At 38.5% G+C, this 24135-nt stretch overlaps 1 protein-coding gene across 3 annotated transcripts; it reads left to right on the forward strand.

Moving 5' to 3' along the window:
* Positions 1-94: 94 nt before the first annotated feature.
* Positions 95-19031, forward strand: tlcd3ba (TLC domain containing 3Ba). 3 transcript variants are annotated; one of them, XM_067381701.1, is made up of 9 exons: positions 95-180; positions 874-1044; positions 4683-4719; positions 5002-5161; positions 8649-8732; positions 12800-13022; positions 14016-14111; positions 14498-14607; positions 16843-19031. In XM_067381701.1, the coding sequence occupies exons 4-9, from the start codon at positions 5037-5039 to the stop codon at positions 17081-17083; spliced, it is 879 nt and encodes a 292-aa protein (XP_067237802.1). In that variant the 5' UTR covers positions 95-180; positions 874-1044; positions 4683-4719; positions 5002-5036; the 3' UTR covers positions 17084-19031. The 3 variants fall into 3 exon arrangements, with proteins under 3 accessions (XP_067237802.1, XP_067237800.1, XP_067237803.1); XM_067381699.1 differs by lacking the exon at positions 4683-4719; XM_067381702.1 differs by lacking the exons at positions 4683-4719; positions 8649-8732.
* The last annotated feature ends 5104 nt before the right edge of the window (positions 19032-24135 follow it).

Here is a 24135-nt window from a genome sequence, read left to right on the forward strand (position 1 = left end):
AATCAAACGTTAAACCAATAAATGAACGGAAAATCTGTCGTGTTCGTCTCACGTAGCCAATCAGCGGTTAGTTACTAAGAGTCGCGGTGCAGATTTAAAAGTAAAATTAATCTCTTGTCAACACATTTAGGACTGGGACCAGTCGAAAAGACGTGATTTCTGAACCGAGAGCGATGCACAGTAAGTTGAACCAGCTTTTTTTCCGTTTCCGCGTAATGTTTCCTGACTTCTCCGGCGATAATAGTTAAAGGTTATGTACAAAGACAACGGAGAGCACGGCTGTTTTGATCCACTCGGCGAGGCTCTGAGTCATGTTAGCACAGCGCTAGCCTGGAAGCTAGCGTGACTCTCTTTCTCTACTTTGCATACTGGGGAATTAGAATAACGCCATTATTTAGATAACTTTAGGCATTTGGTTCAGGATTTGCACATGTTTTGTAGTCAAATAAGAGCCATTCCACCCTCCCTGCCTTCCCCGATGCCCACCTATTTTGTCTAATCCTAGTGAGCTGGTCAGAGAGGCAGAACCGGGGACCAAAGTGGTTGCCTGGAGACCTGCTTCTCTCTCCTCCATCTGGCGCAGGTATCCGCTCTCTGCCACGGATAGCTTACATTTTCATTGAAATAAGTCATTTGCAAGGCCAGTGTTTGAGTGTGGTCTTGTCTGACCACTGCAGCTTTTGATCTGCTGACTCAGCTTGAGTTAAGAGCTTTGTGTAGACCAGATGGACGCGGATCAGCTCTCTTATATGTAGGGATGCACTCGTCTCCTGGACAGGTGGATGAGGACAGACAAACTTTGCATTAATACTGGTCGTCCTTGTACTGTGTCTTTCCCTTTATTGTCATATGTTAACACTTGTATTTTCCCAGCAGGTGCTGTTCAACCAAAACTGTGAAGCTTTCTGGGATCGAGAGCTTATGGGATATATCGACAACATCATGTCGACTGTCTCACAGATGCTTCATGGACCTTGTGATCCGATTTCTGCAAGACTGTGACAGGATTGTCCTGCCCCATAACCGACGCCGCTCAACTTTAAAGTAATCTTCATCTTTTTTTGGCTTGCTTCTCTTGCTCTTATCTAGTATGACCCTGTCCCACTGCTGCTTTTATACAGCAACGATTATGAATGTTTTAACCCATTCAGACCCTAATTTGTCTCACTTTTCTTTGCCATTTTTATGTATAATACTGCTTGATATGGTTTCAGTAATACAGTCTATAGATTGTGTGCTATCTTCACCAAAATGATGATTTTCAGACAATGCCTGTCCAAAGTTGTAGAATGAAATAGACATCCGACCAATGCTCATGTAATGACATTCAACTTGGTGTCTCTAAGGCGATATGACAAAGCTGTGTCAGTGGTGTGGCATAGTATTATAAGAAAATATATATGAGCTGGTTTGAGCCCTGCAGAGAAATATAACCATAAATAGGGAACATACTTTTTCCAATATGATTTTTTTTTGACTCGTTTCTTTGTTTAAGCTAGTGTATTGTATTTATAGTTATATTTTGGAATGGTATTCTTTCAACAATGAAATTAAAAAAGGAATATGTTTATTAATTCAAAATGCACATGATTCTCAGATTATTTGCAAAATTTGATTTATCATAAAATGAAAGTTTTTCTTTTAGGTCCTGTCAGTTTAAACATTCAAGCAATTTTAAACCATTTGAGCGCACAAAGATGGAGAACTCTATTCTGTGCTGCTGTTTTATCACACAGACACACACACACACACACCGCAGATGCACACGAACACTGAATCGCTGTTCTCTGAGGCGTCTATTTGTGCCTAAACAGACAGTGCACGTAAAACATTGAGTAGTATCCTCATAAACACAGTTGCTTAGGTGAACTAAAATTGAGAAGAAAAAAAACGGATGTGTAACAATATTTTGTGTAACAGCACATTCGGTCTTAAAGTGACAGAAGCCCCTGCTGCTTTCTGTGTCATGAATGTTAAAGGTGCCATCGAATTTAAAATTGAATTTACCTCGGCATAGTTGAATAACAAGAGTTCAGTAGATGGAAATTACATACGTTGAGTTTCAAACTCCATTGTTTTCCTCCTTATGTAAATCTTATTTGTTTAAAAGACCTCCGAAGAACAGGCGAATCTCAACATAACACCGACTGTTACGTAACATTCGGTATCATTAATATGTACGCCCCCAATATTTGAATATGCCAGCTCATGTTCAAGGCATTAGACAAGGGCAGGCAGTATTAACGTCTGGATCTGTGCACTGCTGAATCATCAGACTAGGTAAGCAAGCAAGGACAACAGCGAAAAATGGCAGATGGAGCAATAATAACTGACATGATCCATGATATCATGATATTTTTAGTGATATTTGTATATTGTCTTTCTAAATGTTTCGTTAGCATGTTGCTAATGTACTGTTAAATGTGGTTAAAGTTACCATCGTTTCTTACTGTATTCACGGAGACAAGAGCCGTTGCTATTTTCATTTTTAAACACTTGCAGTCTGTATAATTCATAAACACAACTTCATTCTTTATAAATCTCTCCAACAGTGTGTAATGTTAGCTTTAGCCACAGAGCACTATCAAACTCATTCAGAATCAAATGTAAACACCCAAATAAATACTTACGCGATTAGACATGCTGCATGATGAACACTTTGTAAAGATCCATTTTGAGGGTTATATTAGCAGTGTGAACTTTGTTTATGCAGTGATAGAGTCGAGAGCTCGGGAGGGGGCGGAGAGTGCGAGCATTTAAAGGGGCCGCAACATGAATCGGCGCATTTATAATGATGCCTCAAAATAGGCAGTTAAAAAAATTAATTAAAAAAAATCTATGGGGGTATTTTGAGCTGAAACTTCACAGACACATTCAGGAGACACCTTAGACTTATATTACATCTTGTAAAAAAATGTTCGATGGCACCTTTAATCAAACAACAAATCACTTTTGTAGTTTTAACACAGATTAATTATATTTAATTTATAAGTTGAAGACTATGAAGTGTTATTTTACATTTGATTATTGAATTTTTGTACCAGAATACTGTTAGACTTACCTAAAATATATAAAACACTTTTTATTTCATTTCACTTTGTTCTATTATCTAATGCTTGTAATTTGTTCATTATTTTCTATGCATGTTCACTCACCTACAAAATCACCGCAATCATCCTAGAATGATTCATTCTTTCCAAACAGAGCTATTCAAGTCATCTGGTGAATTTTCTTTCATATCACAATATATCTCGCCGAAAAGCTAAATATCGCAATGTCCTATAATAAATATATTTATTATATAATCTTGTAATTGAATATAATGTATGGCTTATTTAGTGTATAAATAAGACATGCTGGGATTTTTTTTTTTTTTTTTTTTTTTTTAGTTTCTGGGTCTGAATGGGTTACAGCAAAAGAGTTACATGGCCAGACTGCTGTACAATATCGTATCTGGGGCTTTGGGGGCGCATCCCCATTTTACCAATTGTTTTTTTTCCATCAACCATGTGAAGAAAAAAGCAATTCATTACTGGCTGACGTAAGCACACACACACACATACAGCCAGCAGGCCTATCGCCTACAACCTGTTAGCTAGAGGTCTCGACGAGACTCCCTCTGCCTCGTGTGCTGCTGGACTGCTGGCGATGACACAATAGGATGGAAGCCGCTAGCCTGCTAGCTCTGAAGGTAGCTTTGTGAATATGCGAGCTGCTCACGCTGCTTTGCTGTCGTTTATATGAATGGAGAAAATCAGAGCGTGACCTGAGATGACGTAAGGGAACGGCGGAGGGTTTTATAATATAGTTTGTGGGAGATTTAGAGTTTGTTTGAAATGCAAAAGCATCATGTGCTGCGCCATTATGTTTTCATAATAGGATTCGCGTGTGCTGTTTAATCTCTTGAATTATTTGCATGTTGCATGAACATATTTGTTAGTACAAGCTTCAGAATAATAAACTAAAGCACATTCACTGTCATGCACTTCTTGATTTGGCTGCTGTAGATTTTTATTTCTTTTTTGAAGACTTTTTACGCAGCTTTTGTGATTGGCTTGCTGCAGATATGCACCCACAGTCCCAATGTAGCAATAATGTGAATAATACACTCCCTTTCACCTCCTCCCACAAGGTTTCCCTTGCTGTACCACAGAATTATGGCCTGTCGGCCTCTACCCTCCCACATTCCCTCTTTCTTTCTTCTCGGGCTCCCCTCGTCTCGCTCCCCTCCCTCTCCCTGCAGTAATCTTTCTAAATCTCTTGCTGCTTAATCCTTTCCGCTCCTATTTTAGTATAGACACTCCCTCCATCCCAGCTTCTTCTGCTTCAATATAAATATGGCAGTCATCTGGAATAATTTAAGGACTCCTTACAGTGCAATAATGAGATCAGTGAAGGGATGCAGTTGCATCGGAAATCGTCTGAAGATATCTGGGGAATCTATCCATGTCATGCCATTGCAATGTGTACCTTGAATTTGACTCTTGAGTTCAGTGGTACTTAAAGTTAAACTGTTTGTGTAATCTGGCACAGTACGATTTATGTACGTTGCATTTTCTAAGGTATGTGTTTGTTGTTGTGACTTCTAATGTGGATTTTTGTGGCCTAATTTTCCTTCTTTACTCTCCCCATTTGTTTCGTCCTTCTGTCTTTGCCTTGCCCTTCTCTCTCCTTTCTTTCAGTGAACAGATTTTGGTGAGAATAAAGTTATAATGCTGAGTATGAATGCAGATGCTAATCTTCTAAATGATGAAGCAAAATGTCTGTCACTAACTAAACAAACATGATTTAAAAAAAAAAAAAATATATATATATATATATATATATATATATATATATATATATATATATATATATATATATATATATATATATATATATTTTTTTTTATGAATGGCAAGGTTGTTCTTGTATACATTCTATTATATAAATACATATATGGATATTTTCAGATGCCCATTCAAACAAAACACTAAAATGTGTGATATTTATCCCCTTTAGACAGACAGTGACGTTGAGCAACATTTCCCGAGATTATGCTGAGCATCCTTGCAGCTGGCTCCATATTCTTCCCCGGCCTTTTCCTACTGTCTAAACGATTCCTGAAACATGGTCCTGGGCTCAGATGGAGCGAGAAGGATGCTGTCATTGTCTCGTCCAGGTAAATAAAGAGAAAGTGAGATGTGTTGAGAGGTCCTGTCAGGCTCAAGTTACCTGCTTTTATTATCTTTAGCCTCACAGAAACTATATGCTAGTAAAGAACATTTAGAAACGGGAAAGTCATGGCAGTGGCTGCATAATTGTATTTTTTTGTGATTTATTAAGATTGTTAAAAAATGCTAAATTGATAAAGGATAAATATCTGCATCAGTATGTGACTAGTGAATGATACATATCATTCACTTGTCACATAGCTAGAACATATTTAGACCGTTTGTGAACCCTATTTTGTTTTTAGACAGTTTAATATAACTTTCAAAAAATTCTACAAACAATACTGTCACTCATCAATGGCAGCTGTCACAGTTGCTATGTGACAAGAACAGCCTTCCGTTGGCCAGACCGTCCCATTTAATAATGCCCAGTCTGACCTTCTGAACTTTTGAAGGTGTGGCCTTTGAAGTCCACGTCCTTCGAAGGATGCAGCCTTTGAATTGGGACACAGCCATGGTCAATAAGGCAATCTGCTGAAGTTGTAAGACTAATGTCGGACTGTCTGGACTGAGAAAGGGCTACTCGTTGAGAAAACAAAGGAAATTAACATTCAAACTCTCTCTTGCAAAATTAGCATCCCATTTGAGACGTAATCACACTGAGTCGATCACACCTCAGCAATGCCTTAATCTACATCTCCCTTCCTTCGCCCCCCTCTTCTCTCTACATGCAAAGATGACCTGAAATTCACCCAAAATCTATATGGTTTAATGTGAACAGTTATCATACAACATTATACATGTTTGGTATCATTTGAAATTTCTCAGTGCGACTGGTACAAAGGTCTCATTCCCACAGAAGTAAACCAGAAGGTAATAAAGGTTTAAAGATTTTAGAGATATTTTGCTCTCTGTAATGGGTGTGTCCACCTTCACAGGGTCTTTCATGCAAATGGCCTTCTGTCTCCAAAAGGTGTAAACTACTCAGTCTGGGACCCTGATTAATGCAAATTCCAATTGTGAAGTCATGTTTCCATTTGAAAGAAGTTTCTGTCTTGGTCTGAGTATTTAAAGAGATGTTGCAGGAGACTCAGGTGCAAATATAGCATCAGAATGGGGAAGAAAGGGGATTTAGATTACTGGTTGTTGAGGCCAGACGGGCTGGTCTGAGTATTTCAGAAACTGCTGATCTACTGGGATTTTTCACACACAAACATCTATAGGGTTTACAGTGAACAGTCTGAAAAAAGAGAAAATATCCAGTGAGTGGCAGTTCTTTTGGGTGAAAATGCCTTGTTGATGCTAGAAGTCAGAGGAGAATGTCCAGACTGATTTGAGGTGATAGAAGTGCAACAGTAACTCAAATAACCAAACGTTACAGCTGAGGTATTCAGAAGAGCATTTATGAATGCAATCTTGAAACCGATGAGCTACAGCAGCAGAAGACCACACCAGGTGCCACTGCTGTCAGCTAAAAACAGGAAACTGGGGCTACAATTCACACCGACTCACCAAAATTGGACAATAGAACATTGGAAAAACATTGACTGGTTGCGATTTTGGACAGCCTTTGGGATCCGTTGGTTGAACTTTCAAATGACGTTCAAAACACTGCGTCATGAACGCGACGCAATCAGATCCCGGAAGTCCTATAGCTTTAGCCAAGCAGCATGTCATGTCACTCCGTGATCTACGCATTGGGTGCTTCTAAAAATCCCTCCTTGTTTCTTCGCTCCTCCATCCTCCATCATATGACCCGGATACCGATCGAGCTCAGCCATCTTGAAGGACATCTCGGTTCTCTAATTGCACCATGAGGAGGCGAGGATCGAGGAGTGAGGAAGCTTCCCGAGGAGTTATGAGCGAAGATACACATGTGCACGCATAAATTCTCCTCCCCCTTCATATGTCACAATAATTTAAATATATGCTTTAATGTATGCAGTTTAAATAAACTTTACATCTCACATATTTAAAATGGGCATCTTGCTTTATTAATATTTATTATATATATTTTTTAAATAACCAAACTTTAACAGCATGGGTAGATCCCTCGAGTGCAGCTGATGACGCTTTGAAGTGACGCTAAAGGAAGCGAGGATATATCCTTTCACTTGATTCAATTCCTCCGTCCTCGCATCTTTTCCTTGCGTCCTTCCCTCGCATCCTGAAGGGGTGGAGCTAAGACGCGAGGAAAGGAAACAAGGATGCACAAATAAGAATTGAGAAGCACCCATTGTCTTATGTTGTGTTTGGGCTCTTTGAGACTGCCTGCTCTAAATAAAGAAACGTGATCTACTGTGGTTTACTAATGTTTCGCATTAGGTAAAGATAAAGATACAAATCTAAACGTGCTGCAAATGCATCATGTGTATACTGTGTATACTCTCTCTGTATTAATAATATATTTAGTTACCACTTATAGTACACTTGAACCCATAGCGGTAGCTAAACTACTTTTTTTTTTTTTAAATACAGAGATAGTATATTAAAAGCACATTTTAGTTCTTATTTCATGGTGTCTCAAAATTGCACAGTTGAGGACACTTGATATTCTTAAGTACTAAAGAAGAATTTTTAATATATTAAACAAAATTAGTGCTGAAAATAGAGCACTTTAAGTACATTATAGAAGTGTACTTGTTTTTTTTTACCCAGGGCACGAGCTGCAGAGTCACAGCAGCACAGTCAGCAGGAGTCAGATTTCACTTCTCATGTGCAGAGAGTAAGGAGAGATGACTGACTGTACTATGGCAGAGGATTTGGTGTGCAACAGATCATGACAAATGTCATATCTTGTAAAATGTGCAGTCAGTACCGCCGCACCTTATACACAAATAATGAAAGCAGAAGTGAAAAGCGAGTGCACATCCAAAAGCGATATTAATACCCTGCATATAGATAGCTGCTCCCTGATGCCTGCAAATTATAGGCCTATAAGACCGTACGTGTGATCGTGAATTCGAACATGCATTCAAAATACAACACCCCACCCCCACCCAATTATTTTCAGTGTTGTTGCAAAATTTCCTCACCGTGACATCCATAATTCAGTTATGAAGGCAGAGGGAAGTCCTAATAAAGTGACTGGTGAGTGTAGGTATAAAACTGCATTAATAAAATGTTCACTTGCTAAACTGAAATATTTGTTAAAGTCACAAAAAATATAACTATTGGTAGGTTTTGCTGGTCTATCACTAAATGTGAAACTAAGTTTATGCTAGAGATTATTATCTTGTTTTGAAGGCCTTTTTACAAGAAATGTGTCTGATTAAGATCTGCTGAAGGCGTTGCATGTAAAGATTGTTTAGTTGCAGTGCATTGATGCATTGACCTTTTTCTGATTAGCTAGGAAAGCTACTGTGTAATATCCTGGTGTCATTAAAATCTGCTATTAATGGTTTCAAATATCTCTTATCTAAGGGTGTTTGCAGTCTGTTTTGCTCTCTGCTTTGGCTTTCTTTCATGCTTGTGGTTTTTCTCACTTTTTCTCAGACTGGTGTCCTCCATTCAAGCCATTATGGCATCCTCTGCTGGGTACATCATCGCCTGTTCTTGTAAAGACATCATTGAGGACCAGTGAGTATCAGCTGAAGATGTGCATTATGGCTAGAAATAGAACAGAGAAATTTTTAATTTTTTTTTTTGTAATTCCAGTTGATTTTATAGGCAGGAGGATTTACTGTTTTACTACACTCAGCGCTGCTTTACTTTGCTGTTTATTTTTGTTCCCATGTGCATGTGTCTCTCTCGCCTTGTTTCATTTGTGTTGCATAATTTGCGTATACACCTGAGAATTCTCTTATTTCTATGCAGTTATTCCCAGGAGTGTAGGAGTGCAAAAGTATTCCCTTCACTCTGAGCGTTTCTAAGAATGTGCTATTCCTCCAATGTACACCTTATGTCAGAATAATCTAATTAGGCTCTTAACCTAATTAGTTTCTATCTGTAAATCCACTGTGGCACACCAAGCCAAGGGAGTGAGCGAGAGTAGACTGGCAAAATACTGTGGAAAAACTTGACTTAACTTTTTGTGACAGCTTTAGTCAGCGGTTTCAGTTCATAATTTAAAGCTGCATCTTAACACTCTGTGAAACCCATTCGATGTGTTCACGCTAATGGTTTATGGAAAACGGTTGGCTCTAATTTGATTTGCCTCACCTAATCAAATTTATCTTGTTTTGAACTGTTATCTCATTTATTTTGTGCCATAACCCGAAGGTCCACAAGCGAATTAAGAATGGCAGCTCAAATAGGTCAGCAATCATGTTTCATAAATGATTTAAGCCAGGTAAACTCAATTACTCAGGGTATGTGTTGCAAGTCTGGAAATTAGACTAATGCTGTGTCTCAATTCACCTACTTAGACTATGCCCTACAAGTATGTACTCTTTTCGTGGAGAAAAAGTACATACTTTTGAGTGTGTAGCAGAAGACAAGTTTTGTAGACAAGTTTTGGGACACACTATCACGTCATAAAATAGTGTCTTTAAAGGATTAGTTTACTTTCAAATGAAAATTTCCAGATAATTTACTCACCCCCATGTCATCCAAGATATCCATGTCTTTCTTTCTTCAGTGGAAAAGAAATTTAAGGTTTTCGATGAAAACATTCCTGGATTTTTCTCCATATAGTGGACTTCAATGGCCTCCAAACGGTTGAAGGTCAAAATTACAGTTTCGGTGCAGCAAAGCGTTCTACACGATCCCAGACGAGGAATAAGGGTCTTATCTAAAGAAACCATCGCTCATTTTCTAAAAAAAAATTAAAATTATATACGTTTTAACCATAAATGCTCATCTTGAACTAGCTCTCTTCTTTTTCTTTTCTATTATAATTCCGGCAGTCTAGACACTGACCTGAGGAGGGCAGTAATACACTTAGCAAAGTTTGAACTATATACTTGCACTAGCATATTATATATGACAATTTAGTTTAAACTTTAAAGTAATACACAGTAATACACTTAGCAGCGTCTACACTGCCGGAATTCTAATTCTTTTTTTAGAAAATGAAAACGCTTTGAAGCTGCAATGAAACTGTAATTTTGACCTTCGACCGTTTGGAGGCCATTGAAGTCCACTATATGGAGAAAAATCCTGGAATGTTTTCATCAAAAACCTTAATTTCTTCTCGACTGAGGAAAGAAAGACATGAACATCTTGGATGACATGGGGGTGAGTAAATTATTAGGAAATTTTCATTTGAAAGTGAACTAATCCTTTAACTGGACGCTGTGTCACATAGTTACATGCATCTTGTCACTGTAAACTTGCCTGTCAATCATCTTGTCACAGTTAACATCGTCCACATTTTTAATTTCATTTCCTACAATATCGGGGAGATAAGTAGCACATTGATCTTCTAGATGTGGGTCTTTCATGCAGAGAACCTCATATTTTTGCATAATGATGTATTTATAAGTTAGTGGCCAAACACATCTTTATAAAATTTAACATTGTTGTTGATGAAATATAATATGGATAACATTTTTTTTTTTTTTTTCCGGTTCAATTTTGATTATCAGTCACTCAAACCACTTTATCTAAACCTCTCTACTTAAATGTAGGTCGCGCATATCCGGCATGTTGTAGTTTTAAAAAAAAATATTTTTTGTGTTTTTAGTTCTGAACTGAATCCTCCTTCAAAGAGCAATGGGTTGTGAGTAATATCGTGACAGCCATGCACATTCGACTTGTGTCTAAAAAGCACCAACTTCCACAAAATATTACACAATGACATGACGTACAACGCATTATAATGTAGGACATAGCGTAGTATGTCATGGTGTAGCGTAGAACGTCATGTCTCGGAAGTTAACTATCTTCTACTTCTATTTTAAGATGTCATTTATTCCAGTGGTGGCAAAGCTGCATTTTCAGTCAGGTCACGTCACCTACAAGTGTCCCCTACTAAGCAAACCAGAGGTGACAGTGGCAAGGAACCCAACCTCCATCTAGATTAGTCTAGATTTAAACTGACAGAGTGTGTCTGCTTCCTGAACAATACTAGGAAGACTGTTCCAAACTTTGGGTGCTAAATAGGAAAAGGATCTACTGCCTGCATTTGATTTTAATATTCTAGGTATTATCAACTGGCCAGAATTTTGAGATCGCAATAGATGTGAAGGGCTATAATGCTTTAAGAGGTACTGGGGAGCTAAACCATTTAGTGCTTTGTAAGTAGTTAGCAAGATTATAAAATGTCTGCATTGTTTAACAGGGAGCCAGTGCAGTGTTGACAGAACTGGGCTAATCTGGTCATACATCCTGATTCTAGTAAAAACTCTAGCTGCTGCGTATTGGACTAGCTGGAGTTTGTTTATTAAGCATGCAGGGAAACCACCCAGTAGAGTATTACAGTAATCTAGCCTTGAGGTCATGAAATAACATTTCTGCATTTGTCATAGAGGGCATTTGTCATAAATTAGATTTTTAAGATGGACAAATGCGTTTTTACTAGGGCTTTCAAAATTATGCGTTAATAATGCATTAACGCAAGTTCATTTTAACGGCACTAATTTTATTAACGACCGATTCATGTAGAACACATTTTCTGTTTGATCCGTGGCCTAGCCCCTACTTGGAGAAATGGAGATGCAGCCATTCACATGTCGTGTCTAAAAAAGCATGGAAAGCGCAGCTGCGCCACTTTATCCTTCTTTCCAAAGCGCTTGCACTGCAGTGGCATCTGTCATTGCTATGCAACCATGAACTGTGCTCTCAATGACAACGAGGAAATTTCAGCAAAGGATAACCCCAGTTGCATTCTAGTCCTTGCATTAGCTCTACTACTAGATATATTTGTGGAGATGATGAATAATAACCTGCCCTGAACAGCTATGATCAGCTGTTTGTCTGAGCTTTCTCTGTTTTATCACGGAAAAAAATGTAAAGATTACAGATAAAAATGTGTGATTAATGTCGCGATTAATCACGAGTTAATTCATGGCGATCATGCAATTAAACATTTTTAATTGCTTTACAGCCCTAGTTCTTACAGATGTTAGAAATGTGGCTTTCAAATGAAAGATTATCAAAGAGCACAGTTGTGCTGCTTCATATTTTTTGTGGAAGCCATGATACATTTTTTCAGGATGCTTTGATGAATAGGAAGTTCAAAAGAACAACAGAAATATACATACATTTGTCCTCACAATTCTGCATCAAATTTGACTCAGGACAATTGTTTGCTCTTGTGTCCACATTTATCTTGGGAACACAGAGACGTTTTACTGCCTCTACAGTGCTTCATTTGCTAGTCAAATTTTAAGGGAATACTTCACCCCAAAATTAAAATGTTGTCATTTACTCACTCTCATGTTGTTGTTCTAAACCTTTATGAATGTTTCTCTTACATGCAACACACAAGCATCTTAGAGGAGCTCTTTTTTTACATACAGTGTTTTCAAGCCCAACACTCATGCCTGTAACCTCCAGGTGCAGTACTGAGCACCTTGAACATGTTTATAGAAATATCAGGAAATAAGTCATGGAAAGTTAATTTAAATCTGCACTGGTTTGAAATATTTGTTGCCTTTCTGAGCATAAATTTTTTATTTTTTATAAGTCCTTATCAAATATAAAGGACGACTGGGGGTTTCTCACTCTCCTTTCATATGTATCTCTCTTCTCCCTCTGTCCAGGCATTGGCTCACCAGCAGCTACATCCTCTTTGCGGTCCCCTACTTCATCTATGACATCTATGCCATGTTCTTGTGCTACTGGTACAAACTTCAGGTCAAGGATCACGAGGAGGATAGCGAGGCCAAACCGATGAGGTCAGCCATCAGTGGCTATCTGCGCCGAGAGTTCCTTATGGTCTTGCACCATGTCGTCATGGTTACTGTCTGTTTCCCTGTCTCCGTGGTGAGTGAAATGAGGGTTGTTACCATACGTTTTTTCATAAACGCACACACATAAAGTACATCTTTTTTGGAATATGATTTCGGAGGCCCATCAGAGCCATATGTTTGGAGTGTAGTAACGCAGTGGCTTCGTGACGGTTTAAGAGTGATTTGATGAGATCATGCTATGTAGGTGGCTTGAAGTGTGGCTGAGTCGAACTTGTCCTAAATGGGCCTGTGTACTTTCACCCTGTGATTATACTCTCCATCACTCTCCATCTGTATCCATGGAGACTGTTGCTGTCGGCAGCAGTGCAGCAGCCAGCACCCTAGCATTAGCTGCACTTAAATGGCTATAAGTGTTATGGACTGATAAGACAGGAGAACCTCTGCAGCACTTTCCTCTGATAAAACCACACTAAGCTTTTCTACATCTGACACAACTCTGACTTTCTCTGCCTTTTCTTTCTGTTTTGTTTTTCTTCCTCCTTTGTCTACTTTCCTTCCTTTATCCTTTCTTCCTTTTCCTCTTCCTCATTCCCTTTCCCTTCCATTTCTGTATCCTCGACCCATTCACTTTTTCATCCTTGTCCTTTTCTTTTCCCTACCCTTCCACTCCTTTCTCTTTATCTTTTTCTTCCATTTTACTTACCCTTTCTCCTTCTAACTTTCTTTTTTTCGTGTTTTTCTTCTTTTCTGTTTACTCCCCTTTCCCTGGCTTTGAACTTTATATTCATTCCTGTAATACCACCATTCCTTCCTTTCCTCTCCTCTCCTGTCATCTCATTTCCCTTTCCTCTTCCCCCTATGCATGTTCCATTCCCTTCCATTCTTTTTTCTTTTCTTTCCTAATTTACTTTTTTCCCCTCTTCCTTCCATTTTCCCTTTCCATTTCAATCCTTCCTTTTCCTCCTGTCCTTTTCCCCTTCCCTCTGTAATTTCCTTCTCCTTCATTTTCTCATCCTTCCCTTTCCTTTTTGTATCTTTTCCCTATTTTATTTTCCTCTCTTTCTAGTTCTGGAGACAGGGCAAAGGGGATTATTTCCAGGGTGTGATGTTCCTGGCAGAACTCAGCACCCCGTCTGTCTGTCTGGGAAAAATACTCATCCAGGTACTAAACACAATCACTCACTCACTCACCACAATCACTCACTCACCACATCTTTCCATATCTTTCTGACTTTCTTTTATGTCAGAGTATCTTTCTTTTTAATGACTTGGACAAGCAGATTTTCAGATTTCTTTCTTTTCTTTATAGTGTATGGGTAATTTTCAGACTTACTAATCTTAAAACATCTCATTGAATGACAGTGATCTTTCACAGACTAAAAACTCTCTTGTACATGTCTCTTTCACTCCTTGAGTGTTAAATGTGTAGTGGGGAATATTGAATCACGGATGTCAGAGTTCATTGCTCTGCCTATTAATAATTTTTTTCTATCTGTTAAACACTCTCTCTTTCACTACTTCCTGCTCTCCTTTGTTTCTTTGCCTCAGTACAAGCAACAGCACACTCTCCTACATAAAGTCAATGGAGCTCTTATGCTGGTCACTTTCTTCATCTGCAGAGTTCTTCTCTTCCCCTACCTCTACTACGCCTACGGCAGGTATGATCACTGTTTAACACTCTTAATCATTCAGTCTTTTACTAGGTCTTCTATTTCTGTTGATCATCTATTCCTTCTTTTTTTATCCTCTTTCTTTCTCCATTGAGGCAAAGTGCCTCTGATATCTGATAACCACTGATAACATGAAATCTTAAATCTGAAGGTTTTCTTTTTTGGTCGTATTTTTCAGTCTCGACACGGGAATGAGTTTTGAACATGAGTTATTTAAAGATTCCTCCTAAACTACTGTAATAACCATTAAAGGTCATGAGTTGTGTTGTTTTGGTATTACGAGATTTGAGAATCCTTAGACTTGACAATTGTCCTCCGAGTTACATCTGTCCTCCAGTGTTGTCTTACTGGCAAACAAACAGCTTACAAGTTGAAATTGCTTGCACCAGGAATTCCATGGAAAAACTAGAAATATAAGAGAATTTTTTTTTAAATGTTATTTCCAAAACTGAACAAATCATGAAAATTGCTCTGAGAGTGCAGTTTTGCATTTCAAAGTCAGGTCACAAAAGTAGTTTGACTTTTCCAAAGAGTCATCCAGTTTCTTTGATCAAAAAGTGTGAAACATCAAGTTTGTATAATTTTGATGTTAGTTACTTGCATTATCCTAAAGACAGTGTGTTTGTGTGTATACATATCAGATTGATTCACTCATTACTTCAAAAGTGCAATGTGCAATATGGCAGACTAAGTCCCGCCTCCCGAACAAAAGAGCCGTTCGCCAATAGGTTGTTTGCAATCACGTGGTTCTGGTGACGCGTGAAATTCCGGAAGTGAAAGCAGTGAAAATTAGAATGGAAGAGATGGAGAAAAGTCCTTTCTTTGCTGGTTTAGAAAGGTATAAACAGAAAATCACAACATATGTTGGGCGCGATCCTTATGTTATGAAGAGGGGCGATTTTATTTATTTATTTTTTTTCTTTCGCTGAATTAAAAGACTTTCCTGCCATCAAGGAGGCAGATATAGAGGATGTGAAGCTGCTGTGAATATTTACAAAAACATTAAAACTAGTTACATTTACACGCTTCCAACAAATGAATGGATCGACATCTGTCAGCTTGTTGAACGCATTTATTTTATTTGGACATTTTCTACCATACGATGGCTGAAGCAGCAGTGCGTGACACTGTTCTCATGGTAACCAGATCAACATTGTAAACAGAATACTACAAAACTGAAGTGAAAATACCAAATTATAATGAAATAGGATAAAATATCTTCTCCTCCCTGCAAACGATAGCATGAAGAATGTGAATATTTAACCAAGTCAAAAAGGTAAGCAGGTATCCATATTCATTTAAGTATCAGCAGACACAACGGTATAAAAGGCTACAAATTTTAAAGTTAAAAAACGAAATAAGTTATAAAAAACGGTATAAGTTATGTAAACGATATAAACCCCTTCTGGATTCTCGATTTTATCGATTTGAGCAACCATAAACGACACAAAACAAGCGAATTTTGAGTTTTTGATAGGATTCCTATATAGAAACATCACTCCCTGCCCTCCAGACTCATTCACGCTGCTGCTGTGACGTCATGTACAAACAACCTATTGGTAGTAATCAAATCACTGCAGCTGCCATTAGAAACTCTGGTTCCCACTGAAACGGCCAGTGTCCTGAAATGCATGCTTGGGACTGCACATGCAGAAAATATATATACCACTGCATATATGGACACAGAGTGGTCAAACTTTTTTTTTAAAGGAACTTTGATTATAGTGAATACATATAATCCCTTACACCAGGGGTGTCCAATCCTGCTCCTGGAGGGCCACTGGCCTCCAACCCCAATCAAACACACCTGAACCAGCTAATCAAAGTCTTAATAGGCAAACTGGAAACTTCCAGGCCAGGTGTGTTGAGGCAAGTTGTAGCTAAACTCTGCAGGACAGTGGCCTCCAGGACTGAATTTGGACACCCCTGCCTTACACTTCGTCTACACCAGACGCAAGCGGCACTACACGACAAACCCATTATAATCAGTGATGTTGTCTACACTGGATGCATCGCGCCATGACAAATTCCTAATGGTAAACTGATTCCTTGTTCTATTTCCAACGTACTTCAAGTGCTCATGCTGCTTCCGATACAAAGAACAAATGCATTTATGAAAGTCGCTTTGTTGCGTCCAGTGTAGACCGAATTTGTCGGTGTAGACACGGTGTTATTCACTGTAAGCTGACTCTATGCATATGTTTGTTTGTGCTCCTATCACAGGTACGCATCCATCCCCTTCTACATGGTGCCGCTGTCTGTGCCCTGGCAGTATAACGCAGGTGCAGCTTTGCTCATGGCCCCGCAGGTTTACTGGTTTTCCCTCATCTGCAGGGGTGCCTTCCGCCTCTTCACCAGAGCCTCACGGCACAAAGCGGCCAATATCAGCACAGACTCTGAGCCGAAAACCTCACTCCAGCCCCCTGCCAATGGATACAGCCCAAGAGAGACTGACTCGCACTGAGAGAGGGGTAGAAATAGAGATGTAGGTGCAGGGTTGTTAGGTTTAGGCCAATAGGAAAAAGAAGGCAGATGGACTGAGTTCAATGGGTGGATCTTTCTTTGACCCTGCAGCGTCGGTCCGCAGGCAAAGAAACTGAAGCTGTGTACCCTCACTATTCACCACCATCCTCTCTTTGAGAAGAAAAATAAGACTTCAGACCAAACCAAATGATTATTTTCTCTCTAACATGCACATCCTCTGTGTCAGAGCAGTAGGTTGGAGAAATGTCATCTGCTGCTTTGCAGGGTTTGTGTGTCATTTGTAAATTACCATGGTCAAAAGCTTCAGAAAAAGGGACTGATGTGGACGAAGCAGGAACAGTATTTAAAATGAGTGATGGATAGTAGGATTGAAAGATCCCTCCTGTTCTCCTCTCTCGAGTATCTCTGTCTCTTTGTTTGTTACAGTTGCATAGAGGATACGAAAAAGGGAACAGAAATTTCTCTGTCAATTTGTATATACATTTTTATTAATATTTGTGTTTGAATTCCAAATAGATTTTGAATTTATTTTAGATTTTTCTAGAATCTTTATTTATTTAGTTCTATTCCTCATTAAGGGTGGATAAGTTTAAAGCAACTACTAAAAGAGTGAAAACCGAAGTTGTTTGATTCGAAACAACCCTCAGATGCATGGCTTATTCCCAGTTATCCATCTCTCCTTTTTTCCCCATGCCTGGTTCTCATCGCAGCTGAAAACAAGATGGCAGCGTCTGCATCCAGTTAGTTAGTGAATCAGCAGTTATAAAAAAAAGAAGGGGAGTCATTTAAAGGATTTGGATGAGGCTGAGGTAATGCATTAGCATATCTCTGCTGCAGTACTCCAATCCTTTTAAGATCCAGATGTCGGACGGAGGGGGAAGGGACCGAACTGCCCATTGAAACGCTGCACTTGAAAACCAGGCTGAAGTTGACAAGGAACTCGGACGAACCTGAGCCAATCGTTTTTTGTGAGGGTTTAGACTGCAAGCATAATGGCCCTCACTATCCTCTTAGTAGATCCACACCACAATACGGAGTCCATACTACCACTGATGGTAATCTGCACATTAAATGGAAAACAACTGTGGTCTTTCTCTAAGCTGACAAGACGTTTATCCGCTTCTCGAGCTGTCAGGCTTTTGTTTCTATTAGGCTATTTAGGAGGTCCACTGATGACGTGTTGTCGCCAATTAGTCCTCACTTTTATGGTAAAAGTGTCATCGGTGTAACAATGTTGTCATGTGCCTCCCTTAGGCCTGCTTGTTTTGCCATACTCACAAACGGGACTGCCATTTCTATGCTAAACAGTATTATTAGGTGTTGAAGTGAGAGGATGGAGCACAAGTTGGATTCAAAGAGTGAAACTTGCACTGAATTATCACAAGTAGGGCCGCTAAACAAACATTCAAGTCTGTGAGATACTTTAAAAGCACTGCATAGACGGCTCTGTCTTGGATTTAGTTCTGGACCACTATAATTGAAATCTTATAGGTTAGTCATGTTTCTGTTAACTTATTATTAGAATGTTTTTTATTTTTCTGCTTTACAGATAGTGTGCTCAAAGGCATCAATGTAGCTATAGAAAAGAAGCTTTTAACATGCTCTTTACACAAAGTACTACTGTATTGTTTTACACTGGGGCATCACATCACTAACTCAAAGGGACTGCCCAGTGCTGGGCATGAATAGGGCCAGTATTTTCAACTATAGCAAAGTATACTGGTGTGGGAACTGGTTAAAATATTTTGAGCTAGGAATGACTGTCTTCTGACTTTGTTTTTATGTAATACTTATTGTTAATTTATTCTTATTTATGTATTTATTTGGCCAATTCTGAATGTACATATGAATACACATCTAAATGTTCTTCTGAGTGGGCTTCTGTTTATCTAGTTGCCTGAAGACTGTTCTGTAATTATGATTCTTTCAGCTGAAATATACTCTTGCTCTCTCTCTCTCCTGTTGTGCTGTGATGCTGTTTGACCTCATTTTAAACTGAAACAAAGGCTCTGAGTCACCTGCTTGGTGTGTGTGTGTGATTGTGTGCGAGAGAAAGAGATAATTGCACGCATTGGTAATTGCCTAAATGTGTTTTAAGGCCTTTGCACACTGAGTTCGCATGCATTTTTTCGTATTCGTAATCCTAAAAATTCGTCACGCACAGAGACCTTGCACACTGAGTCCGATGCGCATTAATGAATGCGTTATTACGAAAAAAATAGCAAAACGATACAAAATGAAGTCTTCAAGCAGTGAGCATGATTTAGTTGTCCTCTCCTTAAAAAGAGGAAATATTGGGTCCATCCAATTTCGAGATTGCATAGAGAGAAAGGAGAATTCACCTCATCAAGGAGCTGCGTGATTATCCCGAGCGTTTCAAAGTTTACTTCAGGATGTCAGTGGCTCAGTTTGATGCTTTGCTACTGGCACAATATGTCTTTATATTCGGTCTCTTTGTATTCCTCACGTTGTTTGTCATTCAGTGCTGCTGTTTTGTGCTGTAGGCAACGTGGATCAACTTGTCAGATGGCATTCGGGATTTTTGCGTTCGCGTACGGTGGCTCTGAATTGTCAAAACGTCTCTCAAAATGCATGCCACGGATGCGAAAAACGCAGAAAACCGAACCTGATCCGAATATTTTTTTTGACGGACGAAAGTTTCGGAGGCAGTGTGCAAAAGTGAGGTCGAATTTATTTTTTAAATGAAATAATGGTCACCTTAATATAGTAGCCTGCCTATAATATATATATATATGGCCACTATATTAAGGTGACCATTATTCTAGAGAATTATTTTAAATTCCCCGCAGTGTTATTAACGAACCAAACGTAAACAACATAGCCTACTATGGACAGAAAACCAGATGAGCCCAGAATATGAACGCAACACATTTAAAGGGATAGTTCACCCAAAAATGAAAATTTGATGTTTATCTGCTTACCCCCAGTGCATCCAAGATGTAGAGGACTTGTTTTCTTCAGTCGAACGCAAATTATGATTTTTAACTGCAACCGCTGCCGTCTGTCAGTCAAATAATAGCAGTGATTGGGAACTTGAACAATAAGAGTCGAAAAAACTTCCATAGACAAATCCAAATTAAACCCTGCGGCTCGTGACGACACATTGATGTCCTAAGACACGAAACGATCGGTTTGTGCGAGAAACCGAACAGTATAATTTTTTACCTCTGATACACCACTATGTCCAACTTCGTTCAACTTCCGGTTAGTGAGGTCTGATCGTGCTCTGACAACGGAAGTGATGTCTCGCGCTCATTGAAGTATATGGGCGAGACATCACTTCCGTCAACAGAACGCGTTTATTGACCTCACTAATAGGAAGCTGAACGGAGTTGGACATAGTGGTGTATTAGAGGTAAAAATTATATACATACTGTTCAGTTTCTCGCACAAACCGATCGTTTCGTGTCTTGGGACATTAATGTGTCGTCACGAGCCGCAGGTTTTAATTTTGATTTGTCTAAGCAAGTTTTATTTACTGTTATAGTTGAAGTTCCCATCTACTGCTATTATTTGACTGACAGACGGCAGCGGTTGCAGTTAAAAATCATAATTTGCGTTCGACTGAAGAAAAAAAGTCACCTACATCTTGGATGCACTGGGAGTAAGCAGATAAACATCAAATTTTCATTTTTGGGTGAACTATCCCTTTAAAGTGTTTTCCTCTCATAAAAAAAGACTGTGTCATTAAAAGACCAAACTAAACACTATATTAAAGCATAATATACAGAAAAATTGATTTGTGCCGAATTTGATCTTTTAATATCATTTGCTACATTAAGCGACGTTAAACGTTTTCTTTATAATCCGTTTTTTTATGAGAAAACGCTCATGAAGGCTAGGCTACTTTATTAGTATGATGTTTAGTGAGTTTTGTCTGTTAATATCACTGTCTTTCTTAATAGGCTACATTAAGCCACGTCAAGCGTTTTCTATAACGGTTTTCTATGGGAAGAAAAGGCTTAACGTGTTATTAAACGCATTGAGATCATTCAGGACTCATCTGTTTTTTGTTTTTTTTTGTAGGCCAACATAGCTTGTTGCAGTGATATTAACAGACCAAACTCACTAAACATCGTACTAATAAATACTAAGTTAAGCTTTTTTGACGTTAAGCGTTTTAGGATGTCCCGTTGCCGACGCGTCATGCAGCCACACTATGACAGGTATAGGCTATCACGTTTATTTCGTTAATTTCCTTTTTATTTAAAATATTCACAAACTCGTTAACTATATCATGAATTATCGATATATTCCAATTGTCAAATATTTGGAGTTTTGTTGTTTATTATGATCATGTTGATAAAACAGATGATCAGTCGGATTTACATCATGTAAATCAGTTTTTCCCGAAATACATAAACGTAAGTGAACTGGGAGAAAAGAGTCAACTTTATTGTTTCATACGCAATGTAGGCTATCTGATATGAATAGAAAAAATAACAAAAAGGATTATTTCAGCTTCCATATCTTTTTTTATATAGGATATAGCTAGGCTAGTAGGCTACATAATTTAAATGTCTGAAACTTCAAATAAACATTATGTGGTTGAAAACACTGAGTAGTTGTAAAATATGAAAAGCAGCACCGCGAAAACAGGTTTGAATTTAGCAGTGATGCATTGAAAGTTTAATCACACCAGTGTGATTGCACGCGTTAAAGGATAAAATTGGGAGTGAATGGGGGAAAAATTTAAACTTAGGGGGCACAAATCAGATCTGAGGGGGCAATGCCCCCTTTTGCCCCCTCTTGCCCCCTCGTGGCGCCAGGCCTGCAGGAACTGACTGAGGCTATGTAAATAGTAGCTCGAAAGAGTTGAAGGAGCCAATCAGAGAACACTGTCCTCTCGCATGTTCGAATCCACTGACTGAAATGTCTTTGAGCACAGGTTAGCAAAACAGCTCTACAAGTTTTCTCTACTTTTAGGGGCTGTTTACACTTAGGGCTGCACGATTTATCGTACGATATGAAAAATAAGACTGAGATTAAACGCGGTTCTTAGTGCGATTATGAAATCGCAAATGCTGCGATTGATTTATTGATTTATTTATTTTTTTATGCGCAGTGTGTCAATGAAGTATGGCTCCAAATGCTAATCCATCTGAAAGCACTGCGAGTCCAACAAAAGTCATAATTTAATACCATGTTTTTATTCCAAACTCACTTCATAAGGAGAGTTGAGCATCCTTCTGTGGCTTCTTACACAGAATAAGGCAGTCGTGTGTTTATTAGTCATGTTTAAAGCATTTCAATCTGCTGTTTATTCAGCTACAGCAATATGAAGGGTGTTATCTTCCTCTGCGGCGGGGCATATTTGGAGTTTCTGCGCGAGAGCGCCCTCTAGCTTTCAGATGGAGAAGCATTTGATACTGATCACAGAACCGTACAGCTCTGACAAGCTGTGCATAAAATATACGCAGCCTTTGCCAATTCCCCAGCGATAACATTGCGATAAATCGTGCAGCCCTACACGTCACCGTTTTCAACTAAAAACGGAAAACTTTTTATGCAGTTTGGCTGTTAATTTCCATGACAACAGCATTTTGGTGGCCTGAAAACGCGTTTCAAAGTGCAAATTTTTGAAAACGTCTCTGTGTAAACAACAAAAACATGAATCGATGTAAACGATGATGCCATGCACATGCATATTACATGTTCAGTCTATAGTGTTTCATTGCCATCTAATGGCCTGAAAGCAGAAAACAGCATTTTTAGCCATTTTCACGGATTTGTATGAATGGGGATCGTTTTGACAATGGTGTCATCTGTACACGGAAAACTCAAAGGAAAAACTTATCAGTTTTAAGCATATCGTTGTCGTGTAAACGTACCCCAAGTTTACTTTTTATGTTTTGTTAGTAATTTTGTAAAAGAGACTTTTAAAAAAGGAAAAATCATAGAAATAATTATATTTGTGTATTAATAATAATGTATTTAACCATAATTTAAATATAACCCTATCATCCCTAAATTAAGTTTAATATGTGTTCATATCAGCCCACAAGAATGACCAATTCCATATATTTCTAGTAAGTAAAATTCCAAAGAGGCTTTTTATATCTTAATGGAGGCTATTATACTAACTGAATTTAGATTTATGTTTGATTTTAAATCAATCTGGTTCAGAAACTCTTCTGTCGTGAGGGAGCTACAGCGTCTGCTAGAGAAGGTAAGAAAAATACGGTGAATGGCGCCCCCTGGTGGCCATTTTACACTTGTTTTTTAAACTAGTGTAAAAGCAGCTGATTTATCCTAGTAGCTGAATCATCTAATGACCATGTGATTTTGTACAGCACTGCTTTTAATTATTTCAGTAAAATTATATAGCCTACAGCCAAAATGTATTCAGACACCTTGAACATTTCATTATTACAGTTTATCAACTATAGTTAAAAAAAAATGGTAATATGACAAGATCTAAGAGTTAAAACAAAAATTCATCTTAATTATGTCAGATAACACTTAATCAAAACGTGGTCAGGTCAAAGTGTCTGAATAATTTTTGGTCCCAAATTTTTACTGGTAGTCCACTGTATGAAGAATGTTTGGGTTTAATATGTTTAATATGTCACAGTTTATTTTATTTAGCTATCATCACTTACATAAATGAACCATAGTGTCCTGCACCCACTAGTAATAAAATATAAAAAATGTTATCTAGTGCCTGAATAATTTTTGGTTTGACTGTATACAGGCTATATATAATACGTTCAGATATTCTATGAATTCCTAATTGACCCACTGACAGAGAGTCAGAGGGTTTCATGAGAGCCAGGCACAATAATTTATCACAGATTTCTCTACTAGCCAACATTCACATAGTTTCAGTATTTCCAATATTTTCCCACCTTTTAGGCAAAACATACATGTTTAGACGTGCTAGCTTTTAGATGTTTTATCTTTGTACCCCGCTCTCCTCAGCTGGAGTGGGCATACCTCCATACAGCAGCAGCAGCAGTCCGGCGGAAGGAGGGAGGGGTTTGAGCCGCACCGGGAAACTAGAGGCTCGAT

The sequence above is a fragment of the Chanodichthys erythropterus genome, chromosome 3 (genome assembly GCF_024489055.1).
Source record: "Chanodichthys erythropterus isolate Z2021 chromosome 3, ASM2448905v1, whole genome shotgun sequence".
In the NCBI taxonomy this organism is placed as follows: Eukaryota; Metazoa; Chordata; class Actinopteri; order Cypriniformes; family Xenocyprididae; genus Chanodichthys; species Chanodichthys erythropterus.